The sequence below is a fragment of the Diadema antillarum genome, unplaced genomic scaffold (assembly GCF_040938485.1).
Source record: "Diadema antillarum isolate AM-2024a unplaced genomic scaffold, OU_Dant_1.0 seq00000301_RagTag, whole genome shotgun sequence".
Taxonomy (NCBI): domain Eukaryota; kingdom Metazoa; phylum Echinodermata; class Echinoidea; order Diadematoida; family Diadematidae; genus Diadema; species Diadema antillarum.
Window position 1 is genome coordinate 1,896,822 of NW_027271324.1, and position 16,938 is coordinate 1,913,759.

Consider the following 16,938-nt stretch of genomic DNA (forward strand, 5'->3'; position numbering starts at 1 on the left):
ACGAAGAATCGTTAGGGGGGTATAGCACCCCATCAGCTTCGTTAAAGTGGGGTCTCGCCTCAAACGAAGGATTGACGGCATGTTCACTGTATTTTTGTATGTTACTTTGTATGTATTTTGTGTTTTTTTATGCAGGGCCCCTTTGTAAATAAGTTTATTAACTGAAAGGGCTACCCTTTGAAAATAAAATGGAATAAATGAAATAAATAGGTAAATAAAAGAACTTACAGCAGGGCTCAGCAGAAGTGGTAGCCTGGGGCCACTAAACAATTGATGCTGGGCTATCACATTTCCAGAAAGGTTATCTTTCGGTGGCCCAAGATACAAAATGGACTGCTATGTTTCCTTTTATTTCGGGCCACAAAAATTTAAGATTTAAGTGACCTGAATAAGCCACCAGAGAAAAAGTCAGTGTCAAACCCTGTACAGACTTATGTGAATCAAATGAAATATTGGAGAGGAGGAAGAGAACAATGAATGTAGTGAGCAACAGAAAAAACTAGAATTATCACTGAAGGTGATTAATACCCCCGCCCCTAGTGTCGCTTTATAGTATGTGATGTCATGAGGGCAATGACGTTGATACTAAGTTTGTGCACTTGTCGAATTGGAAACAGAATAATTTTAGTTTACTGTACAATTACAGAGTTGACACCGAGTTCCACAAGGTTTGGGTAAAAAGTGTGGTTACCATGGCAATGCATTGTCTGATACAAACACAAGGGACATTTTGCATAACTACACTTAAAGACCATCATACACACCAAATTTGACCTCCATAGCTTGAATGGTTTATTTTGATACAAAAAATGAGTGGCTACCATGGCAACACATTTTCTTTAACTAACACATTGGTGTCTTGCAAAACTACACTTCTAGATCATGATACATACTAATTTTGACTTTAACTGCTTGAATGATGGAAGAGTTATTCGATCTGCAAGGTTTTGGTAAAATTGTGGTTACCATGGCAACGGTTTGTGTGACAAACACAAAAATTATTTGTTCCACATCTATACCTCAGGGCCATAATGCCTACCAAATTTGGTTTCAATTGCTTGAAAACTGTGGAAGAAGTTCACTCCACAGGATTTTTAAAAAAAACATGCAGTAGACACCAAATTTGACCTTCATAGCTTGAATGGTTTATTTTGATACAAAAAATGAGTGGTTACCATGGCAACACATTTTCTTTAACTAACACATTGGTGTCTTGCAAAACTACACTTCTAGATCATGATACATACTAATTTTGACTTTAACTGCTTGAATGACGGAAGAGTTATTCGATCTGCAAGGTTTTGGTAAAATTGTGGTTACCATGGCAACGGTTTGTGTGACAAACACAAAAATTATTTGTTCCACATCTATACCTCAGGGCCATAATGCCTACCAAATTTGGTTTCAATTGCTTGAAAACTGTGGAAGAAGTTCACTCCACAGGATTTAAAAAAAAAACATGCGGTTACCATGGCAACGCATTGTCCGATACAAATACAAAGGACATTTTGCAAAACTACACTAACAAGAGCATCATACACACCAAATTTCACCTTCATAGATTAAATGGTTCAATTTGAAACAAAAATGAGTGGTTACCTTGGCAACATGTTTTTCTTATATTAACACATTGGTGTCTTGCATAACTACACCTATAGATCATCATAGATACCAATTTTGAAATTGATTGCCTAAATACTATGGAAGTTATTCAATGCACAATGTTTGGGTAAAATCATGGTTACCACGGCAACGCATTGTCCAACAAACACAAAAAACATGTCTATCACATCTATACCTCAATATCATCATGCCTACCAAATTTGATTTCAATTGCTTCAAAACTGTGGAAGTTGTTCACTCCACAAGATTTCAAAGAAAACATGCGGTTACCATGGCAACGGTTTGTCAAGTACAAACACAGAGTGTCTTGCATAACTACACCTATAGATCATCATAGATACCAATTTTGAAATTGATTGCTTAAATACTATGGAAGTTATTCAATCCACAAGATTTAAGTAAAATTATGGTTACCATGGCGATGCATTGTCCGACAAACACAAAAAACATGTCTTGCACATCTACTATTGTATACCTCAATATCATCATTTACCCTGAGTTTCATTTAAATTGCTTCAAAACTGTAGGAGGAGTTCGCGACGCAAGATTTTGCAACAGACCGACCGACCGACCGACCGACCGACCGACCGACCGCCCGCCCGCCCAACCGCCCGCCCGACCAACATCGCGGAGATTCCTATATACCCCCTTCACACTATGTGTGGCGGGGGTATAAAAAAATGGGAGGAGAGGTATGAGAGTAAAATGAAGTGAAAGAAAAATGACTTACTTCACAGACAGAACAGTGGTATCTTGTCTCCACATGATGCTTGCACTCATTGCAAGTATAGACGAAGCGATCCTGGCCCTGGTTGTGGAGTTCACTCAGCATGCACAGGGAGGAGTACTTGGCCCGCCGCAAGGACGAGAACTCGTAGTGCTTCTCTTGGGCCAGCGTCAAGAAGGCATCCCGCCCATCCATCAGGTCACAGGTCACGATGGGGTCAGGGTCATGGATCTTCTCAGTGTGTGACCGTTTCAGCTTGATGACAAAGAACACCTACATGTATGCACACACACATACACAAACACAAAGGTGGAATCCAGTTCGTGACCCTGAACAGCATGAAATTATTCTTAATATAAGTGCTCATGAAACTGTCATCACTTTCACAGCAAAAGGAAATTTTGATCTTCTGACATCTGCAGTACTTATGGGCTATAGTAACCAAAGAGGACTTAACCCCATACATGGCTTCGTCTGACAAGATTAAAGTTTGAAGAGTTCTTTATCACTAATGGTGAGGAGGGGGGTACATTGCTGAACACAGCAGGACGTTTTCACATGAGCAAAGAACAAGATTGTCACACTGAAGCACATACTAAAAGTCACCCAAGTCCTACACATCAGATTGTTCCAGAAAAAAGGTCAGGGCCCTGTTTTATCATGATAAAGTTAGCGTCGATTGTGAAATCAATGATAACTTTGATTGACTTAAAATCCGCTATAATTTTCAATCCACTATAAGTTTCCGTTTTACGAAGAGACTTTATAGTCGATTATAGTTATAACTGATCACCATGACTTATTACTGATTTAGTCAAAATAAAAAAACACAGGACGAGGCTGGTTTCCGGTACTGCCTGATTAAAAAACAATACAATACATAAAAAAAAAACACACGAATGTACATGATTGTTTGCCATGGCCACCGAAGCGTGGTCTGCTAGTGGGCCGCAGCAGCTCTACAGCCACTGAATTAGAAGTATGTTTGAAACAGAACTGCAAAATATGCCATTTTGATTTGTATTGACAAAAGTATTACTGTATAGGTCGATAGATCTAGCCCACCTCGAGCTCAACAAAAATCTGTGTACGCACATACCGTGAAGATCCTGCACACTACATGATAGGATCTTTGATAATACTACATAGTATTCATTGACATAGATAATCTGACACAGAGGATTTCTGTGGGACTGTCCAAGGTGAAGGTCATGTATGCATTGTTTCAAGTCTTGTGTGTTAGGATTATGGAAACTTGTGAGAGTGTGGCGACTAGCTTTTTTTTTTCTTTTTTTTTCAACTTTGGGTCTGTTGATAAAACGGACTTATAGTTGATTTGGAAGTTAATCGTTGATCAATGGACTTAGAGTTGATTTGGGAGAATAATCATTGATTTTCTGGAGTTAAAATTAATTTTGTCTTTTGATAAAACAGGGCCCAGGACACAAACTTTAAAGGAAACCACCACTGAAAAAGGCAAAAATATACAGTAGAGTGTACAGTTTAACACAGTCACACTTTCTGATAATGTTATGTCTATTTATATACAAAGTGACTCCTGGGCCCCATTTTATCAAAAGATACAATTAACTTTAAGTCAAGATCTGTGATTAACCTCCCAAATCAATTCTAAGTCCATACAATGATTAACTTCCAAATCAACTTCAAGTCCATTTTATCAAGAAACCCAAAGTTGAAATCAACTTTAACTTCCTCCCAAATCAACTTTAAGTTTTCACAACCGCTCCAAATCCACGACAACTTTATAGTTGATAAAAAATCAACTATAAGTAGAGACAGTCAAGGTAGACTCAAATGTAAGGCAATTTACAGAAGAAAGATGAGTGTCACACTTTCCTAGTCTAGCTGGGGTCTTGACACAAATGTTTGTCTGTTAACTGCTCACTTTCTCTAACATTTGGTTACATTTCTTTTCATCTAGTTAGGGTCTTTTCTTTGCATGAAATTCACGATCGGCATGCATTGCTTACGCGACTGCTGCATGCAAACACCTAGACAGCAGTCCCAATCCCACCCTGCGCACCTGGTGCCTCGGCCCGCTCGCCTGCTCATCAAGCCATCGCCAGCAAGGGCAAGCAACCGAGCGCTGGAACTGCATCTGTGTGCAATGCATATCTTGCCAAAGAATACGCGAGGAAACCAGTGATTTCTGACATGTGTAGGCCCAACTACTGTATGTTATGTAGAGCTAGTTTGTCAGTACACACTAATTAATAGTTTAGTGGGCCTCTACAGAAAGTAACGAGTTTAATTCTACAGCACCGAGTACGACAGTAAGATCTTTCTAACCAATAGGCCTAAGTGACGTTACAGCGGGTCGTTTGTACTTACAATACACTGTAGACTAGAGCGTCTACTAGGTCTAGAATTTCGACATGTAGACTCACAATCTATTCTTTACAAAGCCGATCCTACACATAACATACAAGACTTGAAACAATGCATACAAAACACGACCTTCACCTTGGACAGTCCCATTGGCACTGCAGAAAATCCTCTGTGTCAGATTATCCATGTCAATGAATACAAACGTTAGATCTTGAAAGATCCTACGTAGTGTGCAGGATCTTCACGGTATGCGCGGACACAGATTTTCGTTGAGCTCGAGATGCGCTACATCTATCGACCTACTTTCGTCAATACAATTAACACAAAACAACTGCATATTTTGCGGTTCTGTTGCAAACATATACTTGTATAATTCAGCGGCTGTAGTGCTAATCATACTGCGGCGCACTAGCAGACTACGCTTCCGTGGCTGTGGCAAACAATCATGTACATTCATGTTTTTGTTGTTTGTTTTTTGTTTGTTTGTTTTGTGTATTGTATAGTTTTTAAGAAGACAGTACCAGAAACCATGCAGCCTCATCCTGTGTTTTTTGTTTTGACTAAATCAATAATTAAGTCATGGTGATCAGCTTTACCTATAATCGCCTATGAAGTCTCTTCGTAAAACGGAAACTTACATGTACAGTTGATTGAAAGTTATAGCTGACTTTAAGTTGATTAAAGTTAGCGTTGATTTCACAATCAACGCTAACTTTATCTTGATAAAACGGGGCCCAGGAAGCATGCATTCATAAAAGTCTGTCCTTCAAACTCACGGTCATGGATCTTTTTATTGCAAGACCACTTCAGCTCGATGACGATCAAAGAACATCTATGCACCCATACATACATACACACACACACATAGGAAGAATCCAGTTTGTGACCCTGAACAGCATGAAATTATTCTTAATATATAGTGTAAGTGCTCATGAAACTGTCATCACTTTCACAGCAAAATGAAATTTTGATCTTCTGATATATCTGCAGTACTTATGGGCTATGCTAAACAAAGAGGACTTCATATGTGGCTTCATCTGACAGGATAGAAGTTTGAAGAGTTCTTTCTCTAACACTAATGGTGAAGAGGGTAGTACATTGCTGGACACAGCAGAATATTTTCAAATTATCAAAGAACAAGATTGTCATGCTGAAGCACATACTAAAAGTCACCCAATTTCTACACATCAGTTTTTTTTTCCAGAAAAAAGGTCAGAATTCCAACTTTAAAGGAAACCACCACTGAAAAAAGGCCAAGAATAGTAGAGTGACATGTAGCAGTTTAACACACACTCTCTAAATGTCATGTTTATTTACATATAAAATGACTCATGGAAGCATGCACTCACAAGAGTTTGTCTACATTCACATTCAAAACCCAGGATATTGCAGTCTATATTCTTTGTGTTTCAGGACTACACAAAATTGGTGGGGTAGCTTGAAATAGCATTTTTAATAGACATTCATGCATATCATACAATACATTGTTTTGCAACTAACCTTCTTGTGTTTTTCCATGGTGGCATAGAGTTTCTGTGACAGGTCATTGCCCTGCTGAGGGAAGTTGGTCTTCTTGTTCTTTCGTGTGCTGCTACTTTTGCTTTTATTCTGGGACCTCCTTCTGCTGTTGGGACCCGCTACCTGAGAGGGGGAAGACCAAAGTTTCACAGGTGCACATGAAAAAAAAACCAAAAACAAAAAACAAACAAACAAACAAACAACCTTAATTCTTGAGGAAAATCATGGCGAAAATCATGAACATAATTTTTGTCTTTTATTCAATTTTTGTGTGAAATGCTAAAACAGTAAACAAAATGTAACACAAATTCTCAAATTGTATTATATGTGTTATCAAGGACTGACTTCTCTATGATTTGATAACGTACAGTAAGGCAGCACAAATTTATAAATGCACAATACACCTATTGGCTTGATCAAGTTCCAAAGAATTTTTTACACTTGACAATACATTGAGTATTTTGTTTGCATTGATTACAATGCATTTTTTCTATACATTTTAACACAGTACATGCATATGAAATCTGTTGTACTATGTGGTTGACGGTAGGTTATTTAGAGTCGGACACTGGATGTAACCACAAGTACCATGATGTTTCAGGATTAAAACATTGGAGCGCATAAGTGCTATGCTTTATTCATCTGACTGCCAACTCCAGTGTGTAGATGCCGGAAACATCACATTGTAAAACAATTTAATATGAATGTGCGGGGAACAAATAGTCTGCGACTTATCACAACATGTCCCTTGTCTTTACAAAAAAACAAAAACAAAACAAAAAAATAGTGGGCTGAGAGATTACAATTGCATGTCATGCTACATATACACATTATGCTAACAGACATTCAGATATGCAATTGAACTTAATGACAACTTTACAAAACCTTAGTGTCTCCTGAAATTTGTCATGTATACCTGTTTTGTGATTGTCTGTTGAATTATACAATGGTGTAATAATATGATATGGACTGGCCTTGAGGGGCATACGACATTTGCCCGAATTAGAAATGTATTGCCTGAGTCAAAGACGAGGGCTACACAATTCTAGTGAGGAATGCCATTTTCTTTGCTCAATTTTCCAATGATAAATCATAATGCTTGGTGGAACATTGTGTTGCATGAGATCAAGCTGTGATTATGATATGTGTGATGTTATGATGCATGCAGGGCAAGTTATTGTAATCAGTAGCCAGGATGGCTCCACAAAGCAACTTGTTAATCTCCCCCAAATTGGCACGGAAACAACAACGATTTATAGGGGATGACAAAAAAAAAAAAAAAAAAAATAGTCATTTGATTGTGGAACATAGCACTCGCTATATAAGATTGACTGATTCACTGTATGATATTGAGTTGCTCAATGGCACATTGTATAGTCAAGTACGTTTAAGAGATGAGAGTACCAACAGTCCTATTCCCTTTGATCCTATGTTTAATGCTGCCACTCGGAAATATTTGAAGTATGTGTTAAACTGGAGCTGCCCTACAGATTGGAGGACAATTCATGATTCATGTGTGACTGCATCGTGATTAGTCACTCTCTATAAAAGGAAGATACGTCTTTATGATGATAATTACTTATCGCCGTCCCTTCTTATAAAACATGAGCAGTATATACTTGTAAAGACACAGATGTGTGAATAAAAATTGCACAAAAATTGAAGAAATAAAACTAAAAATTACTCGACTGTACATGTCTGTACACTCATCTGACATATCAATCTATAAAGAACTATACTTGAAGATGTTACCTCTTTATAGAGAATGAAACTAAATTAAAAAATAACAAGAAACATAGAGTGGGAGGGAACTTGTTGCTTGCCAAGAACCATTACCTCTTCACTGGCACTCTGGGCAGCCTTCTCCGCCGCCTTTAGCCGCTCCTCCTCTTCCTGGTCTAACTCCTTGATGCTCTCCTCCAACACATTGGGCCAGAAGTCACCCTCAAAGTATGGCAGCTCTGTAGCACACCTCAGTTTGTCCTCCTTAGCAGCATTCAGAATGTCCTGGGGTGGGGTGAAGCATGCCACACCAACGACTCATTCAAATTTCATTTCAAAGTAATTGTCGAGTGAGAAGTGAGGAAAAACAGAGCACTGTGCACCTACTTAGCCACTTGCCTTGTTCCCAGTACAACTCTCAGTGGGCAAGTAAAATGAAGAGGCACTTCACTGTTGTAGTACAGTCAAACCTGCCTTAGCGGTCACCTGTCTATAGCGACCACTGAAAAATCCCCCCCCCCCCCCCGAGAGAAAAGCCCTGTTAAAGACCCTGTGTATAGCAGCCACCTGTCTAACGCGGCCAGCGGCCACAAATTTTGTTTCCCGCAGTAGATTTTAACCTGTCTATAGCGGCCACTGACCCAATGGAGCTGTATCCGATCCGATAATTCAGCGTGTTTTTCTATGCTGCCATGCCAGTCATTCGTGGGCAACGTTCAGAGATCGCCACTGCTGTGTTCATCACTCATTCAGTCATAATGCACTAGTATTTAACTTTCTTCAAGACTGTACACATGCTACTGTGCAAAAATTTCATAAACACTGGTATTGTTCAATGCATAAAACACACGTGTGCAGGGATATACGTACACACATACATTCACATGTAAATAAATTGCATTTAAAGATGTATACAATGATACATGTACATGTAGGTAATGTACACAAAGTTCACTTTGTCTCCCTCTACAAATAAAATTTGTTCAGATCGCAATTTTCAATATATACTGCAACTAATCTCTCTCTTCAACAATGACCAGGGCTGCCAACTCTCACGCATTGAGCGTGAGACTCACGCAATTCAACCAGTTTTGACTGTCTCACTCTGATAAACGAAATCTCACGCTAAACCCCCCAAATGAAATGTACATGACTTCAAAAATAAATATACATCTCTAAATTCTCTGATATTCCAAATATCGATATGCCCAAGCCCAAAATTTCGAGATTTTCCCGCGCGGGTGTAAAGCTTAACCAATAATAATCGTTTTCGGTTCGCGCGCAAAGATGAGCAATTGGATTACGATTGGTTTCTACCTATACCACGTGAGCGTAGCTTGTACTTTTGGCAAATTACAGTACATGTATGGCTATGACGTGTGCTTTACATTGCTTTACATACACTGACTGAGTACGTAGTACGTACGTACGGCCGCACAGCAGGCCGATATGCTGCCAGGCGCTAGCCAGGAGGTCGCGCGCTCCGCTCCCTCGCAATGTCTCACGCCAAACTCTCACTCAAGGTTGGCAGCCCTGCAATGACTCAGTAATAAATCAATCCCACTGGTAAATTCTTCATGAGAAAATATTGACATATTTGCAAACATAATTCCCTTGAATAAGTTGGATCACATTAATCATATTCCACTTATAAAAACATACATATCAAAAAAATGCATAATACATATCAAGATTGAAATCATTCCTATAAGCAAATTCAACCCTCCCATCCCAACCAAAACAAATCTTCATCTATCACTATCCTAGATAATTAATCCTACCAAATAATTGTTACAATTTATAACTATGCTCCACTTCAAATCAAATCCCAGTCCCACCAACCCCCCAATTCACCTAAAACCCAAAGCACACATACACCCCCACACACACATATCCACATCCACACTGATACCGCCTTCCTTCCTCATGAAGCCCCTTAAAACCCAATATAGCGTGCAAATATTACATAAAACATAATGGGCCATTAGCATAAAAAGCAGCATCCGCCCGCAAGCAACCACTCCAAGCCCAAACACAAGCTTGTCAAGCAAAAGATCGAGCTCATAAGCAATTGACAAAATCCGTATGCATAACCCTTCCCTGTACTTTAACCCACTGCCTGCCCTGCCCAAGCAACCTCTTGCGATTTCAACAAAAGGGTCGCCATGCCTGTGCAAACACAGGACAAAGATGGGTTATACAATGTATATGATGTATTAGATAGGGCATGTGTGTGCAGCAGCATTTCCTGACAAAGCAGAAGAACTATAAAATAACACTCGTAAATGCACACACACAATATATATACACTGGCTAATTTCAATTACAACCTCCAACTGCTGCTTGGTAGCCTGGATATCTACCAGGTCGTACATGGAGAGAGAGGTCTCCACACTCTCATGCCATAAACTCTACCCATCTCTCATCCCATTTTCATTTATTTATTTTTTTTTTTGTGCTAACCACTGGATATTCCACTAGTGGAAGCAAAAATGTTTCCAATACATCTCAAAAAACAAAACAAAACAAAAACATAAGTTTACACCACTTCTGCACAGCTTTGGCCTTTCTTTTACGAATATGAACATGATGCTTAAAAGCAAAAGGTCCAAATTAAACAAAAGCTTAAATTCGTTTAACAGAGCTAGGAAAATGAAAACGCAAGCAATTACTATAAGCAAAAGCCCAGTAACCAAGTGAGTGCTTGCACTCGCCAGCAAAAGCCAACTTTTGCTTGCAAGCACTGCTTATCTTTCTGCACATGTATCCAAGCAAAAGGCCAGCACAAGCAACCGCTACCCATCTCCCTCCCCCTGCAGAGAGCCCAACGACACATCATAATGCCTACAGCAGTAATAAGTATATCAGAAAAAAAAATGCTAAGGCCCTTGTTTCAAAAATATTTTCCCATTTTAACAAATGTAATCCAAACTTCTTTCTTTTTAAAGCAATTTCTTTTTCTTTTTCCCAATATCCCATTATCTTTTTAAAAATTTCCTCAACAGTTAGGAATTTCATCCTCCGACCTAGATTGAAAAATAATGTATTTCAAAATAAAAAATTATTGTTTTACAACATTTTATGTTGGGGTCCATTCCCACAACCCCAACATGAACATCTTTCCACTCTATATTTTCTCACGCCTATCTATCACTTTCTGCCACAAAGGCTTAACATACACACAATCCCAGAATAAATGTTTATATGTCTCTACCATTTGCTTACAAAAAGAACACCAATTATTTTCAACAAAACAAAACTCGAAAACATTTTCCTTCATAAAAACAACTCAATGCAATAATTCATACTGAAATTCCCTGAGTTTTTTTAAAAGCATTGTCATTCTTGGTCTTAAAAAAATGTGTGTATTTCCTTTTTCAAAAACATGAAATCATTTTGGCCTTCTTTAATTCGTAAAGTATATGATTGCTGTATATCTGTAACGAAGAGTTCATACACCTTTCTGGATGAGACATCTTTGCATAAGATTACATTATCAAAAATTTTCAACGAAATGTATATTCCTCTTTGTTAACAGAATAGAAATCATACATATTTTCCCTCAAATTTCTGGCTTCTTACAACTGTCTCCTATTTTCCAAATTCTAACTATATTTTCACTATCTAATCCTAAATTATGAAAATATATTGCTGCTCTTGTATGATCTTTTTCCAAAATTTGCTTCACTAGATAAATATTTTTCCTTTGCAAGTCTTCACAAAAAAACATTTTTCCCTTTACACAATCAAACCTTATTATTAAAATAAATTGGATTATTCTTCCCTTCTTGAAAATTCCTGCAGATCTCCATTTCTTACTGTAAGATAGCTACAGGGTTAGGGACACAGACTGTAAACATGAGGCCTGCACGCTTCAAGTCCTGAGGAGCACACTGCTTTATTTTCAGGCTGACCTGCCCTCAGCAAAACTCAACATCATGAACATGATCTGCATAAACTGTATTTACATATTTACATATTTAAATGAACTAAGAGGACCAATAGGAGTAGCAGAAATGGAAGAGACCAACTAAAATGAAGGAACCCTATTCATGAAGACAACCAATGAAAACACACTGGATGACTGTGGCTAGAAGCTGGGGTGAGAACTGCAGACATGGAATGATAAACAAAAGGATCAGATGTGACAACAAGCTGAGGTGATAACTGTAAACATGAATGGGGAAGGAATAACATGGATGGGAAAGGAATGAGAATGGTGGGACAGAAATAGAATACAAGTTAATGAGATGTGGGACTGTCTAAGAACCTAACCCAACTGAGGTACATGTACATAACAAACTTATACTGGAAAGAAGGAGGTAGACTTTGCTGTCTCACATAAACATTCTCCTTTCAAAAAATTGTCCTCAATTTTAAAGGCAAATATCAATCAAATGTAACTGTGATCAGGCAAAAAATGCTCAACTATGGGTAAACTACATTTCATACCATTTCTTATGTTCTGGAAACTGAAATCTGCCTTCTGCTGTACTCTCTTAAGATTAAAAAAAATACAAGTGTTTGTACAAACTACTATGGAATAAACTAAGAAATTGTAATACTGACATATACACTGTACCCTCTGTACCTCTGTATTTGCCTATCTGTAACAAATTTCTCTCTTTTTTTTTCACTTTTGAACAACATGTCATATTGATGGTAAATTTTCTTTGAAACAAATGAACACATATCCGAGCATACAACTACTTAAAATATTTAACTTAAATGAATTACCTTATCCCCAATTATACACTCTGTTTCCAGTGTATCTAAATATCACATGTGCACACTGTATCCACATACACTATATACTCGATATGACCAATCTATCATTTTAACAACATTTGCCCTTTGCCATTCTCTCAAACCCATAAACAATCTTCAAACTTGTTCAAACAGGATTCACCTTTTCGAAATTATATACCTCCTATCTATTTTATTCTTTTTTTCTTTGTTTTTAACAATTACTCATCAATAAAGTCTACAACTTCATTACACTGAAAATGTTTTTTTTTTTTTACTCGATGGAAGTTGCCAAAACCTTATAACATGAATACACAAAATAATCATTATCAAAATTTATGACACACTCAATTCAAAACACAAAAACGTATAACTTAAAAAATAATAAATACAAACACTGTTGACATAATAACAATGATAATAATAAACCCTCTTTGTAGAGCGCAAATTACATTTAAATCTCTAAGCGCTTTTTTTTTAAATGAGAAAAGGCAAATACGTGTGTAAGAACACCCAAAAACAAAACACAAAATTACATGATATCAACCTAAAACACATCATTAACCAATTTACAAAACAATAACAATTACTTTACAAACAAATGAAGCTTCCATAAAAACATAAACTGATCTAATGATGAACATTCTCTGATATCATTAGGGAGCTAATTCCAAAATTGAGGGAAAAAAATTTGTTGACAATATAACATAGTGGTTACACTAAACGGTTTTAACAATTGTTTGATGCTTGAACAAAATTGTCTAAGAAATTGATATTCCTGAAAAAGTGAACATTGCAAATAATGAGAAGCTAACTGATGTTAACATTTAGATGCAATTAAAAATAACTTATGAACTGACCTGTCTGTTGAAATTTACTCTTTCAATTTTTTTTTTTTTTTGGAACACTTATGAACTTATAAAATTCCCTTTTTTTTTCCCAAAAAAACCTAATAATGCTGTGTTTCAAATACTGCATCCCACATTCAACTACATTGTAAGTGTCTTCTACAAAATAATATGTATAATTCGTTCACATTTCTCTCAAAAAAATGTTCTTCATACTACTACAAAATACTACCCAGATGCATTTATACCAGGTGTGATGACTTTAACCTTTTTGCCAAAGCAACATATATAACACTTTGCTATACTTTATGCTTATGATCACAATCACAAACTCAAAACATTTTCTCTCTTCTCTTTTTTTTTTTTTTCATGTACATGGGTGTCTTTCCCAAAGGCCTAAAATACTTGTTGGTATCTTCTCAGTCTCTATAATTTGTAGTCCTTCAATTTCGATGGTAATTTGATTTGTCGGCCATATCTAGAGTGAATTTCTTGCCTGCTTTGATTGTTCTCTGGCAATTGTTCACTGTCATTTACTTGTTCACTCTGTTGCTGTTGTTGTTGATGACTGCCAGGTTGCGAGCTACTAATTTGGGAGTCCGATGGGCTAATTTATCGTGATGACCCAGGTTGGTATTGCTCAGCAGATGACGACGAACGGAGTTGATAATGTGGTCTGAGTTGGAGTTGGTCAATCGATGATGGCCTGTGACTGGGTTGATGTCGGGGATGGGGTTGGTCAGCTGATGATATTGGCTGCTGGTCAGTCGGCGATGACCCATGGGAACAGCTGGTCTGGTTCAGCTGCCGCTGGCATGGGGCTGCTGCATCTGACCGTGGCTGGTGGTCAGAATTCGATGACTGCTGCCGGGGTGGGGCTGCTGCATTTGACCATGGCTGGTGGTCAGAATTCGTTGACTGCTGCCGGGATGGGGCTGCTGCATCTGACCGTGGCTGGTGGTCAGAATTCTGTCGCTCACTTTGTCGCTCGCCTTGGTTGACAAACTTGATGACTGTTCTGATGTCATTGTCTAGTTGCTGCTCATGTTGTACATCGACATCACTGTTGAGGATTACACCACTGTAAGAATGGGGTGATTGCACTTTTGAGAGATCTGATGGATGGTTGTGCAACGGGTGACTTGGTGTTGGTGCTGATTTTTGTGAACGGGTTTCAACTGCACTGCACTTGGGCTGGGCGAGGATAGACTTAATTGGCTGTTGACTTGTTGGTGTGGAGGTGGCTTGGATGTCTCCTGGTCGTCGAGATAGTGCATCAGCGTTCCCATGTGATTGACCCTTCTTGTGCATCAGGCTGAATGTGTACACATGGAGTTCCACTATCCACCTAGTTCTCCTCCCTGATGTATCGTCTTGGATGGGAAATTTCGTCAGAGCCAGGAGAGGCTTGTGATCAGTCTGGATTGTGAAGTGCTGATATCGGAGGAAATGACGAAAATGGCGAACTGATGAAACGATGGCCCACAGTTCACGATCATATGTTGACCATTTCTTCTGGGAGGTTCCTCGCAACAAAGAATTGGTGTTGAGTTGCCTTGTTCCCTAAATGTACTGATGCTACCACTGTTCCAATGTTGTCTACTGGCTCACCAGTGACGGAGGATGCTATGATCGTGGACTTTTCGAGTGGGCTCCTTTGTGATGCAGGAATAGATGATAGAAAATCGGCACTCAAGAGAGAGATGTGAGCTCCGGTATCTATGAAGGCAAGTGCATAGACATTGTCGATGATGACTGGGATGTAGGGTGAGTTCAATGAAGAAACTGAGTCTACAGGAATTTGGTTTTGGGCCTTGGCAGGTGGAGTTGATGAGTGGCCCTCCTCGTCAACTACCAGAAGTTTTCCGACGGTGTATCGTCAAAGCGAACTTGACGATAGGGAGCATGTCTAGGAGAGTCGGCTTCACGGGAGGGATGGAGATGTTGATATTGTCGAGCATACTGAGGACTTGGAGATCTGTTATTACGTCTCCATTCTTGGCTGTGTGGATGTGGAGACTGGTACCGGTTTTGTTCCCTCGAGTGGTACACATGCCGGGTTGGTGAAGGAGAGTCGTGGCGACGGTGATATCTGTCATCGAATCTCGCTTCTGGGCTGTTGAGATGTTGTGAGGCACGCTGAGGACTTGGCGATCTATGACGACGTTGCCATTCTCGTCTGTGTGGGCTTGAAGACTGGTAGCGATTTGGTTCCCTTGAACGGTACATAGAACGGGTTGGTGATGGGGAATCATGGCGTCTCTGATATCTGTCATCGAACCTCTCTTCCCGACTGTTATGACGTTGTGGAGATCCAGGCTTCGATCTAGGATGGATATTTGACTTGGAAGCAGTTTCTAATTTCAAGTTCATCCTTTCAAATTTCTGCTCCATTTCATTCAGCCTTTGTAGGATGAGCTGCATTTCTGGTGACTGTGCCAGCATTGTGTCATTGGTTGGTTGGCTTGTCACTGCTACTTGTACGCTGACGTCTTGTTGTGACTGACTTGCTCTTTCTACTCGAAGAGCAATTTTCAGGGCCTCCTCAAAGTTGCTGCCTCCTAGTTCACACACCTTGACCTGGAGAGTCTTTTCGATCCCTGCAATGAAGCGCCTAAATTTTTCTCCAGCTTTGGCTGCATCGTCGTAGGCAGGAAAGGCTTCCTCGACCATTGACGCTATAGCTGCTGCAAAAACTTCAAGCGGTTCACCTGGTCGGCGAGTGCGGGCAGTGATACAGGACTTGAAAGTATCTAAGAATTGTGTTCGACCAAAAACTTGCGAGAGTTTATCCTTCACCTTCTTGAAATCCTTCTTCTCGGAGTCAGGTATGCTCTCCCAAACAGTAAATGCTGATCCAGCAAGTCTTGCTGGAAGAAGGGAGTGTAGCTTAGTTGAGCTATCCGGAAATGCTTGTGCTGCTACTTCAAATCGACGTACCCACTGGTGGAAGTCTTTTCCATCTTCTCCGGTAAACACTTCGGGTAGCTCAAGGCGAAAGGATGTCATGTTGTGAAGATGATAATCCAGTTAATAATCCAGAGTTTGAAATGAATCCACATATATCAATCAGATATCACCACATGAATCCACTCATTGACCAGATATTAACACAGCTAACTTCAAACAACAGATGTGAAGGAGGGTGAACAATTCTCATGCAGGTCACACAAACTTGTTAAAGCTTGATCCACTTAGTATTGCTTGATCCCACCTGTATTACTTAGCTATCCCACCGCTGCCACCAGTTGTAAGATAGCTACAGGGTTAGGGACACAGACTGTAAACATGAGGCCTGCACGCTTCAAGTCCTGAGGAGCACACTGCTTTATTTTCAGGCTGACCTGCCCTCAGCAAAACTCAACATCATGAACATGATCTGCATAAACTGTATTTACATATTTA

The 16,938-nt window shown here is 39.1% G+C and overlaps 1 protein-coding gene across 1 annotated transcript in view; it reads right to left on the reverse strand.

Moving 5' to 3' along the window:
* The window catches only part of LOC139730340 (CREB-binding protein-like), a 143,791-nt gene that overhangs the window by 26,325 nt on the left and 100,528 nt on the right, over window positions 1-16,938 (reverse strand). The window contains exons 14-16 of the mRNA XM_071641208.1: window positions 8,054-8,224; window positions 6,200-6,340; window positions 2,354-2,623 (exon numbers count right to left, since the gene is read on the reverse strand). Coding sequence (XP_071497309.1) covers window positions 2,354-2,623; window positions 6,200-6,340; window positions 8,054-8,224 — 582 coding nt within the window. The remainder of the gene's footprint in view (window positions 1-2,353; window positions 2,624-6,199; window positions 6,341-8,053; window positions 8,225-16,938) is intronic.